Below are 17,329 nucleotides of genomic sequence, written 5' to 3'. Positions count from 1 at the left end.
CAAGGCCAAGTAACCAACAAGTCACAGCCCTTCCTTGTTCTTATTGTACCTCTGGCTCAACCCCAACACCCTGGTGCTTTTCTGGTTGCCCCTGCACATGGAACCAACGACCCCAGAGTGCTGTCAGTGACGCCTCCATGGTATCCTCCCCAGACTGCAACTGTCAGATGGAAGTAAAGCATCACATAGGGATTAATTCACTCTTCCTGAGATGCTCCGCTTTACATTTGTCTACCTTGCAGCTCACACTTTGAGGTTGTGAGGCCCTCCTGACGTGTCTCACCACCAGCATGGTGCCTGACTACCAGCTCCAGATCATACAATCACCACAGAACGTTTTGGGTTGGAAGGGACCTCAAAGCTCATCCAGTTCCAACCCCTGCCACGGGCAGGGACCCCTTCCACTGGAGCAGCTTGCTCCAAGCCCCTGTGTCCAACCTGGCCTTGAGCACTGCCAGGGATGGGGCAGCCACAGCTTCCCTGGGCACCCTGTGCCAGCGCCTCAGCACCCTCACAGGGAAGAGCTTCTGCCTAAGAGCTCATCCCAGTCTCCCCTCGGGCAGGTTCAAGCCATTCCCCTTGGCCTGTCCCAACAGGCCCTTGTCCAAAGCCCCTCTCCAGCTTTCTTCTCAGTCCCTTTAGGTATTGGAAGATCCCTAACAAAGATGCTGACTGAAGCCTGTAATGTCACATGCATTTCACATAGTTACTGAAACCCTCCCAGGACTTCAATATCTTTGTCAGCCAAGATGCACACAAACCCTACTCACTCCCTCTCAAAAACACCCCACATTCATCCACCTATTCAGTAATTCTATTCTTTGTAACAGGAGGACACATTTCCAGTTCCTGAAGAAGCCGCAGTGCTTCAGTGGATATTTGAACATAATAAAAGCAATTCCACAAGCTGCAAAAAGCCAATACTAACAATTATGTGTTCTAAGAGCTAAGTAATTAGAGTCCAAAGAAGATGAAATCAATGAATAATGAATGAAAGGCTGTCAAGGCTTCAGAAATGCATCCACAAGCACACTTCTCAGACAGCCCCACACTGGCTCATCTATCAATGCCTCATCTCCCAGTGTACTTCACATAGGCAAATGCAGACAGCAGATGTGCTCTACTGTCTGAATGTGAAACAACACATGGACTAGGACAGACACTGCTGTAGTGTCATCTCTCCAGCCTTTCCTAGGAAGTTTGTCATCTTTTCCTGCATTTCGGGTGAAGCAAAACAAATCTATTTTGGGGGGTATTAATCTAATAGTTTCCAGGCATAAACTATGGAGTAAGGAAAAAGCTTAAGTTCATCTGCCTTCTTGGAGTAGGCCTCACAAATGAGTCTCAGTAAAACAAACCTTACATCTACTGCTGGTAATCTGAAAGCATGCTATTTGTAAAGCACCAGCTAGCACACTCCAAGTCACTAACTCAAACTTACCAATTTCCATTCAGGATAGATGCTTTGTCAATGGGATGAAAATACCTCTTTCCTGAAATAAGCAATATCCCTAATTTGTTATCAGATGATACAACCTCAGTCTCCCTTCCATCAAATAATCAAACCCAGCAGCTTTATCCCCACTATTTATGCTGTGTGCTCAGTATGGTATTACTAGCCTGAGACCTGCAGGCACTTAGCCACAACGCACCCATATCTTTGACTTTGGTGTTCTCCTGCTCTACTTATCCCAGCTTCCTTCAAAGAGGAGCCTCTTGCACTGGTGCAGTACTTGCCTTCTGTCTTTGCCTCCCAGCTGCTGTACAATGTTCTTCTAACACACAACTATTGCACATCTGAGCGGCAGGAGCCCTAGTGTCAAACTCTCCCTAAATTCAAGCCCAGGTCTTAGCCCATTTCTAACCATCATCTCTCAGTTCATTCAGCACAGCTAGGTCAAGAGTTACATCCTTTTATAAATGCTATTTGGAACCACAAGGAAAACTTCAATGTGTAGCTCATCAAATACATGTATGAGAGGCCCTGTACTTCATGGTGAAAGAGACTCACTAACAGAACGTGAGACTGTTATCGATGCAAAAATCTTGGACTCTCAGGTACAAAAACATATCAGTCCTTTTATTCATTGCTTCTAACCTCTCATATCAATACCCATGTTCACTTGAGGTTGGAGACCACATTCCCAGTTCTACAAGTCAGTCAATGTGACCAAAAGCAGATACTGTTTTTTAAAGGGATGAAAAAATAGGGGAAGAACTCAGGGCTACTGTCTGGGAAGCCAGGAACCAGGCCAGGAAAGCTAAGGCCCAGTTAGAATTAAATCGGGCAAGAGATGTGAAAGATAACAGGGAAGAGCTTCTGCCTAAGAGCTCATCTCAGTCTCCCCTCAGGCAGGTTCAAGCCATTCCCCTTGGCCTGTCCCTACAGGCCCTTGTCCCAAGCCCTTCTCCAGGTTTCCTGCAGCCCCTTCAGGCACTGGAGCTGCTCTCAGGTCTCCCCTTCAGGAGCCTTCTCTTCTCCAGGCTGCCCCAGCCCAGCTCTTTCAGCCTGGCAGTGCATAAGTGCGTAAGAACATGAGGATCTACATTGTTACCTGCATCTTAAAGATAATGCCTTAAAATTACCTTAATGTTAAGATTATACAAGTTAAATAAGCTAAATAGCCTATTTCTTCCTTAAAAGAGAAATTAAGTTTTCCTTTAAAAAAATCAAAGTGAGGATTTTGCAGCAATTTAAGTAAGCTTACTTGTCTGAAGCACATTTCTTAGTCATCAACCCATCACCAGAAGCACTAAGTATTAACCACTTTTGAAGTATAATACTTACGGGCACAAACACCAGCATACACTTCATGTACTACCTACCTGTGGTTTAGGACCCCAGGGTAAAGCCAAGATGGAGATCTGGAGAGTACGTACCTTCACTATGACAGTCTGATCAGAGATGCTGCTCATCATCTCATTGATAGACTTGAAGAGCTGCAGCAGAGACTCCCTGAAGTCTGCTTCTCCTTTGTTTTCATAAAGTCTGAAAGAGAATTAGGTTCCATAAGCATAACCCAACTAAAACAGAGCTTTAAATCTGGTTCCAAATGACAGATCATAATTTGCCGCATTACTCATGTTTTTTGAGGTTCAAGAATATCTCCAAATTTCTTCACTGAACCAAGAGCTTCCTTTCACAAAAAGCAATAAGGACAAGGCAGACAGACTGAGCTGGGCCAGCAGGAACAGCAGATTCTTGTTTTCATGTTTCCCATGTGAAATGCCACATCCAGTATTGTCTCTGCCTTCAAGTCACAGCGAATCCCTCAGCGCCGACCCAATTCCATGTGCCCACACAGCAGGGGGATAGAGTCTCATGCCCCTGCACAACAGTGAGCAGATGTCTGGGAGGCCCAATGCCAAGCAGCTCTCTGATGATGAAGCCAGAAAGCATCCAGACAACTTGCCAGCAATCATTAAAATCTACCAATGGCCTAAGGTGAGTGACCTTAAACTCTGTGGAAGATAAAACCAAAACCTATCAACCCATTATTTGCTAAGAAAAATCATAGCTTTTTTTTTTCTATAGGAAGGGAACACTGAAGTTAAAATGCATTTCAACTCTCATTCCTGGCTCACTAACACTGAACTAGTTGAGCAGTTTCCCAATACAGTCAGTACAGATGTCGCAGCAGAACGACTATTCCACAACTCAAGTTCAAAAGGCAAGTCCCTGTGCCTTCAGAGGGATTTCTTACAGCTGTTCTGCCCACAGGGGCTCCTCTTTTCTCTCTTGGTCCTTCTGTCTACCAGGTGGCTTCAGGGGGATAAAACCTGCCCTGAGACACCTGAGCAATTCTAAAGGCAAAAACCATCCAGCCAAGGTGAGGAACTTGGTCCACTGCTTCAGTACAGCACAAGAATGAGTGTTCCTAAAACACTCTTGGACATTTTGAATGCAGAATGATCTCTGCTTCAGGTGTAGGATGAGACAACTTCCACTAAGAAATAGGAAAGGAGAAAACCACTAGCTCCACATAAATCCTTTATATGTTCTTCCTCACCTTTGGCAGTACGCACAACTCGCCTACAATAAAGGCTGTTGTAAATATGCCTCTTGAACCTCAGCTACACAGACAATGTGAGCCCCCCCCAAAATCAGTGCTTAGGAGAAGCCAAGGAGAATCTGGCATCCAGGTCAAATCTAAACAGGGGTGCTTACAACAGTTTGGGTTGAAAGGGATGTTAAGGTTCACCCAGTCCCAAACCCCTGCCATGGACAGGGACACCTTCCGCTAGACCAGGTTGCTCCAAGTGCCATCCAACCTGGCTTGAGCCACCTATCACAGGAGGAAAGGGGTTCATCTTAAGGTAAAACATGGAATTCAGAATGTTCTTGCTGTTTTACACTGAAACTAATATGTATCATTTTTAATGCTGTGTTCATAAACCTTTGGGAACCACAGGTATTAAAAAATGCTATTTCACCAGTACACAGGGGAAATGTATGCTACAGAAAAGTATTAAACTGATCTGTTCTGTTGCACAAGCTTCTATTCTCCGTTTAGGCTAAAAGTGGGGGTTATGCAGAAGAAATTACTTGTGAATTCCCAGTTTCATTAATGGATTTCAGGGTGCCCCTGAACAGATTAGAGAGGTGAAACTAATACCAATAGAAAGAGTAACTAAACTTGAGAGTCCAGTAAATCAAAGTGCTTCAAAAGAGCTTTGTGTTTCAAAAAGGAAATAGTAATAAAAATAAACAGGTTACCAATGAGTTTCTACTGTCAGTTATTAACATACATTTAACACACCTGATAGCTGTAATGCTTGCATGCACTATGAGCAAACCAAGACTACACCGAGTTGACCCTTTAGCACTGCCTTCAAAATGTTAAGACTGCTGTAAAATGCAACACAACCACTGGGATCATTACTGAGTAAACCAAATAGAGCTATTGCTAAAGTTCACTCACAGTGTTTTGCCTTTAGAAACCTTGATATACTGAACAAATAGATTTGGCACCACTCTTTAACTAGATAAGCGAGGCTCCTATGGATTTATCCAGAACTGAAGCTTGCCTGCAATTACATTACTGAAATGCTCCGTGTATTTAGTCCCCTCCTGTATTATCAGAGTTAAAAACATGCAATACTTTTTTAATAGAAGATTCTGCTGGCTCCTTGTGATTGCTCAGTGAAACAACGATGATATTTCAGAAGGCTGCTCCAATCCTGCATCATAATCACTTCAAATCACACACCTCAGGTAGGATTGGATTCTTACAGCAGAACAAATCATGGTGTCATTCAGCAGTCAGGAGCTTTGCTAATTAATCCCCTGCCATTGAGAGCTGTGGCTTCCCCGTGCTAAAGAACAGCGAATTAGTGCTTAGCAGGAGGAAATCCAATGGCCAATACTAGAGGGTCATATTGTCTGTAAATCTAATCTGCAGCAAGGGATAATTATTTCCTTTTTCTGATTTAAAGTGATTTGTAGGACCTGTAGCAGTGTAAGTGACATTCAGTATTTTATGAATCTCACAGTAAGACTCCTACAGAAATAAATTACAAGCTCTCAATTAGAGAAAGGTTGGTGGAATTGATAACTTCAGAGCTCTACATAAATCCCTTGTAATAAGGTTGTTACTGTCGCTAAGAAGCAGTAAAAGCATTGAACCTCGGTGAAGATGGACGCATTATCCATTTGGTTTACAGCTTCTTTAATATTTTGTGTATAAAACGGAGGCCTGACTTCAAAATTAACAGGACAGTTATTTGTGCTTGGCTTTACGGATGGATGCAGGCACCGCTGGTGCGCTCACCATACAGGAGGTTGAGTAGGGAGCACAAAACAGGCCCCCAGCAGCCCCCTGCCACACTGGCTGGCAAAGGAAGAGCTTTCACAGAAAGCCAATAATTCTCCTATCACTCTCAAATAGGAGACTTCTACAGCCCTTCTTCCTTTCCACTTTCTCATCCTGGAATGGTTTGGGCTGGAAAGGACCTTAAAACTCATCCATTTCCAACCCCTGCTCCAGATCTCAATCTCCCTCTAGCAAATTAAAGACATTCACCTTGTCCTGTCCCTACAGGCCCCTTGTCCAAAGCCCCTCTTCAGGCTTCTTGTAACCCCTTTCTGCCACTAGGAAAGCCCAGGCCTGGATGAGGGACAGGAATGCATGAACACTCAGCACCTTCAACATTCTAGCCACAGTACCAGACAGTTCTTAACAGCAGTTTCCCAAATAGTGGCAAGCTTTAATTGTTCAGAGACCTAAACTATAGAGAGCTGAAATACATTATTTTAGCAGTGCAGTACTTAAAATATACATCTCTGTTAAGGATATCTGGCTTGCCCCACGGGAATAGCTGACTTCTGAAATAAGTTCCAGCAACCTAAGATACCTCTAAAACATTGCAATATTGAGCAACTCATTGTATTATAGGATTTTGGTTCTTGCTGAGCTATATTGGCAATGGGAATGACAGGTTTCAGCATCCACCATACTTACTGATTGAACAATATCCTGGACCGGACTATGAACTTGAAGATGTACTCCAAGGCTTTCATTGCTTTGAAGAGCTGATCTGTGATACCACACTTCTCTGCGTTATCCACGTATGTTTTTAACACTTTAGTCAGCTTCCTGTTTAAATACAGAAAACACAAGTTACAAGCTCACACAGAAGAATTCCTATCCTGAAAGAACAATTATGTGCCCAAGTAGTGCCCAACAAGCCACAGAATTACTTGTATAATTAATGAACTCCTCGTGTTCTTGGGTTTGCTAGTGAGTAGCTGCAAACTATGCTTGAGTAAAAAGAGAAGACACAGACCATAATACCATTCGACACACAAGCAACGCAGCAAGTCTCAGGCTTATTTTCTGCTGGATATTTCGGGATATTCATATTTAGGTTATTTTTAGGATGCAGCTACTAATAATAATTAAAATAATAACACCAAATAAATTAAATACAAACCATTAGAATTAAAACTCATTAAATAGGAGTTTCTTCTTTAAACAGGGCTTCCCCTTTATACAGGGGTTTGGGGCTACAATCTGTGAAATTTACTTCTTCAAAGATGTATCCAACATCAGTTGGAAATTCTCTTATGCCACATTTTGAAGTCTATCAAACTTGAAAGTGAAATCCCTTTAAAAATGGTACCATTTCAGCTACCTCCCTCCCAACTGAGTATCAATCACAATTCTAATGCAACTGCAAGTAATTCCATTTTAAACCATCCTAGCTACACTATGTTTCAACATCCACACTAAAACAATATATACCACTAAAAGAACATAGATTAGACAGATATCTTGATATATGGGGATTTATTTAAATAGGAGAAACTGCCTCAGAATTTCAATAACCACTTAGATACTGTCAATGCAACATCCCCTTAAACTTGTGCAATAAAAGGCAGTGATTTGTCATGCCCATGGGCACAAGTCAAGCTAGAATCCAGCAAATCCAGCATCCTCAAGCTTAACCCTGCTCCTGCCTCCCTGCATTTAAGGAGGGGAAGGATGCTCTCCATGACTACATCACTGCAAGGGCCACCTTCAGCACGCGCTAAAAAAAGAAGATGCTCAAGGATGATTCATCCTTTACCCTTTTGCAGCAGCAAAGATCCTAACCATGGAGAAATCCTTAAGACAGCCAAAATAATGGACTTTGGGGATTTTTCATTCTTCACTGCTTCCTCCCCAAAGTGACACTAATGCAGATAATACAGGGTAGATCATCAATTTAATGCACTAAATGGATCTTTGAAGCATCTTAAATGGACATGATTTCTTTCTCAGTTCTGACTGAGAATCATTTATGAGTGTTTTCTTTGCAAAACTATTCTTGAAATCATCAAATCAATCCCTCTTATACCCCAAAATCACGACTTCCTCCTTGCAAATTGATCCAATGTTTTACTACTGTTATTTTAAGAGGGAAAGACATTACTATCTCCAGCCTTCTTCAAGAACTTCCTACCCTCCCAAGCTCTATGGGCAATTCCCAATGAACCTACACAAACAAGTAGCTGAATTAACATTATCTGGGAAAAGTATACAAGCCCCATTAGAAACGGTAGATCTGAACATTACGTGTAGGCTAACGTAGCACTGAAATGCTTCTTGATGTAGGTTTCCAAGACAGGATTAAAATGCTGGAATTTTCTGTCAGCAATCAGTCCAATGATAAATACCTGTAAGAAACAGCAAAACTATTGCATTATCCTCAAAACTACTTTCATTTCATACATTCACCCACCTTCATTTTCAGAAAAGACACATTAATAACATTAAAAGACTTTGATTTTAGCTTGAGATTATCCTCCCAATGTCGTAATAATCTCTTTTCCTGTGAAAACTTCCCATTCATAACAAAGTTTTCTGTTCTAAGCAGAAACTTTCTGTCCTAAATTCTGCTGTTCACCCACTACAGTAAGTGGACTCGATTGCTTTCCTTCTTTTCTGGGAGGATGACATGATTTAACCCAATCCCTTTGTGATCAAGTCCAACAAACTCCAAATGTAATTTTCAGGGTCAATAATAAAAAACAGCAAAGAAAGTCTTTTTCAGTAGTAAACTTCCTTCAAGCCTTGACACATTTTTATCCATCAGCTTTATTTATTCATCATTACAGTAGCTACATTTTAGATACTATGCAAACAGTTAAAACCTTACCTATTTTGCAGAATGCAAACTTACCAAAGCATCAAACACCAACGTGTCAAACGTCTCACTCTCCGAGTTCTCCATCATTATGTTAAAAAGTGCGTCCAATGTGTCTTGAAGGAACTGCAAATACATACACAGGTCATGTTTTACAGGAGAAATGGAATTCAGATTTCACACACAGGTTTTTACAGCTGCATTTGCTTTCATTTACCCATTTTAGAAAAAGACATTTAAAAAGTTAGCCAAAAAAAAGGGAAATTTAACATTGTTGTTTCCAGCAATTATTTTTTTAGTTGATCATCCAGACATATGTATCACTCAAATAGAAAAAAAGGTCAGAAATCGCACTTGGTACACTTAAATAAGGAGTTTAATCTATTACAGTGAACGAACAAGTATGCGTTTCAAACCTCAGTTTCAACATACAGTCAACAGGATCATGCAGTTTCTCAAACCTGATGTTTCAGAGCACAAACCAGACAAGCAACCGAGCCTCATGCCAAATAAATCAAGTCACCCTCAGTAGTTTTGAGCTGAGCAATGAGCAGTGCACAGCACATCGCTTTTGACGGCTGCATCAACTCAGATCCACAACTTCAAATGAGAGCACACATGCAGGCATGGGAAACAGAGCACACAACCTGCTGCCCCAGCCCAAACCTACACGCCTCTAGCACTGTAACACAGGAAGAGTCTTCACTAGCCAGTTGGCTGGACCCTGATCTGTGCAATACGAGAGTAAAAGCAGATTAGTGTCAGGGGATTCAAGATAAGCAGAGGGATAAAAGATGGTTTACACATGTAATTACAGTATTTCTTCCTAGTGACAGCAAGAAATCAATGAATGGAGCAGAGATGCCCATCAACACACTCATTTTATCAGCATGGGATGCTGCACCTGAGCAGTTTCTTCCACCAGATGACAAAAATGACATGGGGTTCCTCAGAGGCAGAATAAGGATGGATTGTGGCCCTGGTTTGCATTTGTTTTGGCTGAGACAAAAAAGGGGTTCAACATGGACTGTTCTAGCACATCTGTCTCAAACAAAGTAAGAATGGGTTTTGTAAGAACGGGTTTCATCTTGTAGATGAGAAAAGGTGTAGTTGGGGAGGAACATCTGAACAAGCAGAAGGCAATTGATTCAAACTGGGTTTGTTCAGCCTGGAGAAAAGGTGGCTCAGGGAGACCTTATCACCATGTTCCAGTAATTAAAGGGTAGCTACAAGGAATCCCATGGTAAAGGCAAGGGGTGATGGGCACAAGTTACTGCTGGGGAGATTCCTACTGGACACAAGAGGAAAACTTCACCCTGAGAACAATCAGCCACTGGAATCATCTTCCCAGGGAAGCAGTGGGTTCCACAATGTTGGACGCTGTTAAGATTCAGCTGCACAGAATCACAGAATCACAGAATCACAGAATCCCAAGGGTTGGAAGGGACCTAAAAAGATCATCTAGTCCAACCCCCCTGCGAGAGCAGGGTAACCTACAGTACATCACACAGGAACTTGTCCAGGCGGGCCTTGAATATCTCCAGTGTAGGAGACTCCACAACCCCCCTGGGCAACCTGTTCCAGTGCTCTGTCACTCTTACAGTAAAGAAGTTCTTCCTGATGTTAACGTGGAACTTCCTATGCTCCAGTTTACACCCATTGCCCCTTGTCCTATCACTGGATATCACTGAAAAAAGCCTAGCTCCATCATCCTGACACCTACCCTTCACATATTTGTAAACATTGATGAGGTCACCCCTCAGTCTCCTCTTCTCCAAGCTAAAGAGACCCAGCTCCCTCAGCCTCTCCTCATAAGGGAGATGTTCCACTCCCTTAATCATCTTTGTGGCTCTGCGCTGGACTCCTTCAAGCAATTCCCTGTCCTTCTTGAATTGAGGGGCCCAGAACTGGACACAATATTCCAGATGCGGCCTCACCAAGGCTGAGTAGAGGGGGAGGAGAACCTCTCTTGACCTACTAACCACTCCCTTTCTAATGCACCCTAAGATGCCATTTGCCTTCTTGGCCACAAGAGCACATTGCTGGCTCATGGTCATCCTCCTATCCACCAGGACCCCCAGGTCCCTTTCCCGTTCACTACTTTCCAGCAGGTCAACCCCCAACCTGTACTGGTACATGGGGTTGTTCTTCCCCAGATGCAAGACTCTACACTTGCCCTTGTTAAATTTCATCCAGTTTCTCCCCGCCCAACTCTCCAGCCTGTCCAGGTCTCGCTGAATGGCAGCACAGTCCTCTGGTGTGTCAGCCACTCCTCCCAGTTTTGTGTCATCAGCAAACTTGCTGAGGGTGCACTCAGTTCCCTCATCCAGGTCATTGATGAAAATATTAAACAGCACCGGTCCCAGCACCGACCCCTGAGGAACTCCACTAGTCACAGACCTCCAGCTAGATTCTGCGCCATTGACCACAACTCTCTGCCTTCTTCCTTTCAACCAGTTCTCGATCCACCTCACTACTTGATCGTCAAGCCCACACTTCCTTAGCTTATCTATGAGGATGCTGTGGGAGACAGTATCAAATGCCTTACTGAAATCAAGAAAAACTACATCTACCGCTCTACCATCATCCCTCCACCTAGGGTGTTGGGACATCCAGTCTAGGTCATGCTTTGCCTAGAAAGGTTGGACCAGATGATCCCTGAGGTGCCTTTCAACCTGGGATTCTATTATTTCTAAGTTTGCAACTACAAAGAGATATTATATACACTGTGGGAGAGATGGAAAACCAGCTTGGCTCCCACCTTCCTTCAAAGCTTTCATCTACGCAATGAGTCTCCTAGACCAAACACAATTCCATGGTTCCCCCGGACTATCTGCTAAACCTAGAGTTAAATCTCAGGAATTAAGCTCCATTTAGCAGCTCACAAAACACTGCTCAATGCCAAACATGGAGCCACAGTCCACGCTACCACCATCTGAAGAGGAAAAAACGGAAAAGCAAAATGCTTGCGGCTGATCTTAGCTTCAGTTCTGAGGGAGATCCAGCTCACAATTTCACCACAGGATTTGAGTTGAGCCTTCTCAGTCCCATTTGTTCAATGAAAGAGCACGTGCAAAAATACATTTAACCAGCAGCTGGCAGGAAGGAAAGAGTAAAGCAGAGTTTTGAGCTTTGACAAGAGAAGCTTCTGTCTTGGTTTGAAGAGCAGCAGCACTCTCAAACACCAAACAGTGCCTGGCTAAATCCCTTTAAATACAAAGGATTTTAGAAGGTCGTGTCATAACCCATCAAGTTCCATTTCAGATTTAGACATCAGATACTGAGTTTCATTAGTAGAGTTCTAGTTTATATCTGTTCACAAGGACTTCATGTGACAGCAAGAACACAGAATAGATGCTTTTGCTGTACGAAGTGGTAGAAAAGCATTCCTCAGGTAGGGAACTGTCCTGGGTTCAGCAGTAGCAGTCATTTTTCTCCTTAGTAGCTGGTGCAGTGCTGTGGGTTTGACTTTCAGCCTGGGAACAGCGCTGATAACACCGATGGTTTCAGTTGCTGCTCAGTAATGGTTACTCTGACCAAGGACTTTGTGAGCCTCATGCTCTGCCGGGGAGGAGGGGAAGGCGGGAGGAAGCAGAGACAGGACCCCTGACCCAAACTGACCAAAGAGGTATTCCAGACCACAGCACGGCATGCCCAGTATATAAACTGGGGGCAGTTACCCAGAAGGGTTAGATCACTGCTCAAGTCAAGCTGAGTATCAGTCGGCGGTTGTATTCTCTTCCTTTGTTATTTCCCTCATCATTATTACTATTGGTGGCAGCAGCAGTGGTTTGTGTTATACCTTAGTTACTGAACTGTTCTTATCTCAACCTGTGGGAGTTGCATTCTTTTGATTCTCCTCCTCATCCCTCTGGTAGTGGGGGGGAGAAAGGGGGGGGAGCGAGAGAGCAGCTGCACATTTCTGAGTTATGGCTGGGCTTAAACCATGACAGGAGCTAGTATGAATGATTTGCAGACTATTCGTTTATGTTCCCATATCCTATAGACTCCATGCTCAAATGGAACCAGAGCCTCTGTTAAAGGGAGATAACATTTACAGTTTCCATACACTACTAAAACAGTCCATCACAGAATGAGTGTCTTGTTCACTTATCACTAAGGAAGAGATCAGCCACCAGTAGGCAGAAACATTATACTGGCCTTTTAAATAAACTGAAATAGTTTAACTGAGAATTGAGATATGTTTTATCACACACGGCTTTTTTAATATGCATACATAGAATGTACCATGTATCATATTTAAAACCATGAAGGACAGAAAAGCTGAAGGAATAGAAAGGAACAGTTGCAAACTAGATATTACGAGCATACAATAGCAGTGTACACACAGATTTTCTAAGCGCTGCTGTAACAGATGGATAACAAAAACAGGGGTCTTCTATAAAAAGAGTAAGTGATGGAAAGAGGAATATTAAACATTTACCAATATCCACCAAGCAGTAATCTGTACTACACTCTGATGCCATTGGAAGAAAAAGAAACATGACAAACAAGGGAGCTATGACAATGCTTAGCAGAAGTATCTGTCAAGTGTTTAACTGTCAAATGACCTACAATAAAATAGCAGCAGGTAGAACCTCCCTGATAAACAAGCCATGGGAGAGGCATTTTCCCCACACTCAATAGGGATAACATCAGCATTCTCAGACTGAAGTGACTCCGAGATGAAGCATTCATTATCCTTCTATTAACCAAATCAAAATCCATTGAAATAAGGGCACAACACCAGAGGGCCTTAAGGGTCATCTGTCCCCAGTACATCACATCTGTCATTCTTGGATTTGATTTATCACAAAGCATTCATGAAGTCCCAACCTACTCTTTTCCAAGTCGGTCTCTATGTAGGTCTCTGCAGTCATTCAGTGGCCTTGCACATGTAAATAGTTGGCTTAGCAAAGTATTTCCAGGAGGAATATTTTTTGTCAAAACATTATCACCAGCACACAATAGGATTGTATTCCACATCTATGTATTAAAACGACATTTAATATTGCCATGTAAGAATTCCGGGATATTTTAATCTTGCAAAGGAAAACACCTATGGCTTTCATGTATCGGTATATAAAAAGTCACTGAAGTGCTGGACGCCATCCTACATGCTCAGAAAATTGCATTTTACATGTGCCTTACTAGCACTCAACACCTGAAATGTTCTATAAGGGACATTAGCATTCTGAAGGCTGAGAGATACCCGCTTACAATTTAATCTGAGTGTGTCCAGTGAGGTTGGGGGATGCAGAGAACAGAACAGAAGATAAGAAGACCTCAAAATATGAGATTCAGCAAAATTCTGACACCGAATTTATACCTAAAGACATTAAACTTGTACCTTAACCACTTCACCACCATCGACTTTCATCAGCTGCTTCAAATTCTGCTGCAACAGGTTTGTGTTGGATCGCCACTTCAGAAGTCCCAAGAGATCAACTAGGAAAATGAAACACAGTTACATCATGTAGGATATTTACTTTCACTCGTAGTCTATAACTACATTCAGGAGAAATGGATTTACTTCCTTAGGTCAACCATTTTCCCTGGACAACAACACTATTTCTAGCCTGCCTCTGCCACTGCAGAAGCCTCATACAGTACTTTTAGTATGAAAGATCTCTGAAAGGCTTTCCAGAAACACAGCCTGCTTTTGAAATGTCAGCATTAAAATCGAGGCCAAGAAAGCCTGATCCCTCAGTTTTAATTTGCTGTACACAACAGTTGTGTGTTGAGAAGAAGATGCCAGAATGAAATTAGTCAGCCACCAACACAGTCACATCTATAGGCCGTGACTCTTCCAGCATTAATGTTTCTAGGGTATTTTTTGCTGTCACTGAATAAATTGAAAAGAAAATAAGGCCCAATGCAAGGCAAACAGTTGCAAACCAAGCTACTGCAGTGGAAAACTGCCTGCTTAATAACTCATAGTGCCCAAACGGCTTGGTTCTTCCAAGTGATGGAGAGCGAGGGTACACAAAACAAATCAACACTGATGAGTCTTGTCCCCATATTCTACATCCCACTATTAAGATTTGCCCGTGGCAGGGGGTTGGAACTGGATGATCTTTAAGGTCCCTTCCAATCCAAAACCATTCTATGATGCTTCTAAGTTAAGATTGTGTCACTTCAGCAGTCATTGTGATAAATAAAATACAGAGGGTGAGCTCATTCTCTATTTGTCGTAAAAAGCCACCAGACCATTCTTCAGCTTCCTTTAAGGAAAACTTCTCATGAGGAGCTCACAATTTGTGTTCTCCTGCAAATAAGCAAGCTAATAAATATGAACAACCTGGAGCATCAGTCAGTTAAACCCATCCTCGCACTTACTGGGATGAGACCTGAAGTGCCCACCAACCGAAAACCATACGCTCCTCCCACCTTAGCCAAATTAGCATCAGAGAATTCCTCCCTGCCCCATTAAAAGTCGGTTTCCATGATAAAACAAACTATACATAAAGCATCCTCAAAAGAAACCCCAAACAGAACATTTGAAGATCATCTAACCTGCAGTTTAACCACTGAATTACTACTCTACATTACATACCCCCAACACCAAGAATCTCAGACTGGTTTGGGTTGGAAGGGACCTTAAGATCATCCAGTTCCAGCCCCCTGCCATGGGCAGGGACACCTTCCACTACAGCAGCTTGCTCCAAGCCTCTGTCCAACCTGGCCTTGAACGTGATATGAATTCTGCCCAATGTAACTCCTAAAGAACAGGTGGCTTCTCCTAACCAATTCCCCTTCACTTCTACTATCCTGACTTTTAAAGCAATCAGCAAAACGTTTACCAAGCCATGCATCTGCAGGGTATATTCTGGTAATTCTATGCAGAAACCCAGAGCAGCTCCTGTACTTTCCCCAGTATCTTTTATTCCAAGCAGGAAATAAAACTACTTCTAGGAGAATGAACTGCAGTTCTCCTTGGGATAGCTTCCCCCCTGAGCAGCACTCAAACCAAGCCTTCTCTGCATCTCTTTGGGAGCAGAAGTAAAGAGTATTTTACTACATCAAAGCTTTGAACGATTCAAGCCCTCATTTTTAACTATTTTTTAGTATATCTTATAAGTCTATAGGCTGAAGCCGGTCTTAGAAACTCAACATTAACAGAGAAATTGCTTCTGGAAGAAAAGTGAAGATGCCTCTGAGTTATACAGAGTATTTCACAAACATAAATACATCTGCTTTCTACCACTGAATCCGAGTTCAGCCTGACTTGTAAAAAGGCATCAGCTTGACAAAAGGAACGATCCAAATGAAAGCCAGCCCACAGACTGTCTCTGAATGGCATCGTGTATTGCCCCAAGAAAACAAACCCATGTGCACTTTCAGCACGATGACGCAGCAAACCCCATATGAATATGCATATGTGAACAGAAAATGTCAATGCAGCCCAACTACCAGAGAGAAAAATAAGTCACAGTGCACAGGAAGAAAGCGCATTCGTTGTTACTGCGAGCATTAACCCCAGCAAAGTACCAGTCCGTCAGCTCATCTTGCTTTCTGTAGGCCTAGGTATAAAGTAATACAGTAAGTAAACCAGGATAAGAATGTAAACCACTATTTTAGCCTACAGCAAATGGTGTTACTGTAGTCAGCCTAGGTCAATAGAGACTTATGTTCAGAAAACGTCAGTGGAAGAAAACAGAATGAGGATTTTTAACTGCAAAGAGTTAGAACAAGCATCCAGCCTGCCAAGTAGGCATTAGCTACTGTTTGGGTTGATGCAAGTTATGATTCTATTAACTACATATAAAGGTTTTCTTTTCCATCATATTTAGCAACTGGAAGCAAATGATCCAGCTCCCTGGTTTTATGCTTCCTGGGCCTGTGTCTACGCCAAGGTTTCTTTATAGAGATACCCAAACTTCTCTCAAAGCCCTGTCACTGAACTGAAGTTAGATAGTATTCCCACTCTCATTAGATTTCTGTGTGTTCTTTGAAATAACCTTCCCTTATGATCTTAAGCAATTTATTTTCTGTTCTTTACAACTTGTAAGCCCGGAATTAAATCATCATTATTACAGAACTACAGAAAACTGAATTTGTCATATTGTGTATTGCTTTATGTCTTTTACATTATCAACTGTGTTGAATGACAACGTAAAACCTGGCTCAATTGTTTCTAAAAGCTGGTCTCCTTGGTTCCTTGAAGTCTCAACTCCAGATTAGTCACAGTCGCTATTATCTATAGGCTTGAGTCCTTCAAGCAGAAGAAAAAGCATAAAAACACTTTGAATAAGCCTTACAGATACCCTGAATGCTTCACTATAGTAAATAATTGGGTAGAACTCTAACAGCTCTCTGGCTACCGGTAATCAGAAGAATATTCCAGCAAGTCCATTAATGCAATTTCATAGAATCACAGAATCACAAAGGTTTGGGTTGGAAGGGGCCTTAAAGCTCGTCCAAACTCCTACCACGGGCAGGGACCCCTTCCACTGGAGCAGCTTGCTCCAAGCCCCTGTGTCCAACCTGGCCTTGAGCACTGCCAGGGATGGGGCAGCCACAGCTTCTCTGGGCACCCTGTGCCAGCGCCTCAGCACCCTCATGGGGAAAAGCTTCTGCCTAAGAGCTAACCTGAACTTCCCCTGTTTCAGTTTGAACCCATCACCCCTTGTCCTATCACTACATTCCCTGATGAAGAGTCCCCCTCCACCATCCTTTCAGCAATTTCAGCTCTATTTCT

At 42.7% G+C, this 17,329-nt stretch overlaps 1 protein-coding gene across 2 annotated transcripts in view; it reads right to left on the bottom strand.

Annotated features, from left to right (window-relative positions):
* The window catches only part of DOCK1 (dedicator of cytokinesis 1), a 320,534-nt gene that overhangs the window by 247,927 nt on the left and 55,278 nt on the right, over positions 1-17,329 (bottom strand). For both annotated transcript variants that reach the window (XM_065672474.1, XM_065672475.1), the window contains exons 19-23: positions 13,979-14,076; positions 8,665-8,754; positions 8,058-8,158; positions 6,462-6,596; positions 2,881-2,989 (exon numbers count right to left, since the gene is read on the bottom strand). In XM_065672474.1, the coding sequence (XP_065528546.1) occupies positions 2,881-2,989; positions 6,462-6,596; positions 8,058-8,158; positions 8,665-8,754; positions 13,979-14,076 (533 nt within the window). The remainder of the gene's footprint in view (positions 1-2,880; positions 2,990-6,461; positions 6,597-8,057; positions 8,159-8,664; positions 8,755-13,978; positions 14,077-17,329) is intronic.

This window comes from Lathamus discolor, chromosome 3, assembly GCF_037157495.1.
Source record: "Lathamus discolor isolate bLatDis1 chromosome 3, bLatDis1.hap1, whole genome shotgun sequence".
Taxonomy (NCBI): Eukaryota; Metazoa; Chordata; class Aves; order Psittaciformes; family Psittacidae; genus Lathamus; species Lathamus discolor.
Note: the sequence above shows the minus strand (reverse complement) of the source record. Positions and strands in the feature narration are given on the sequence as shown.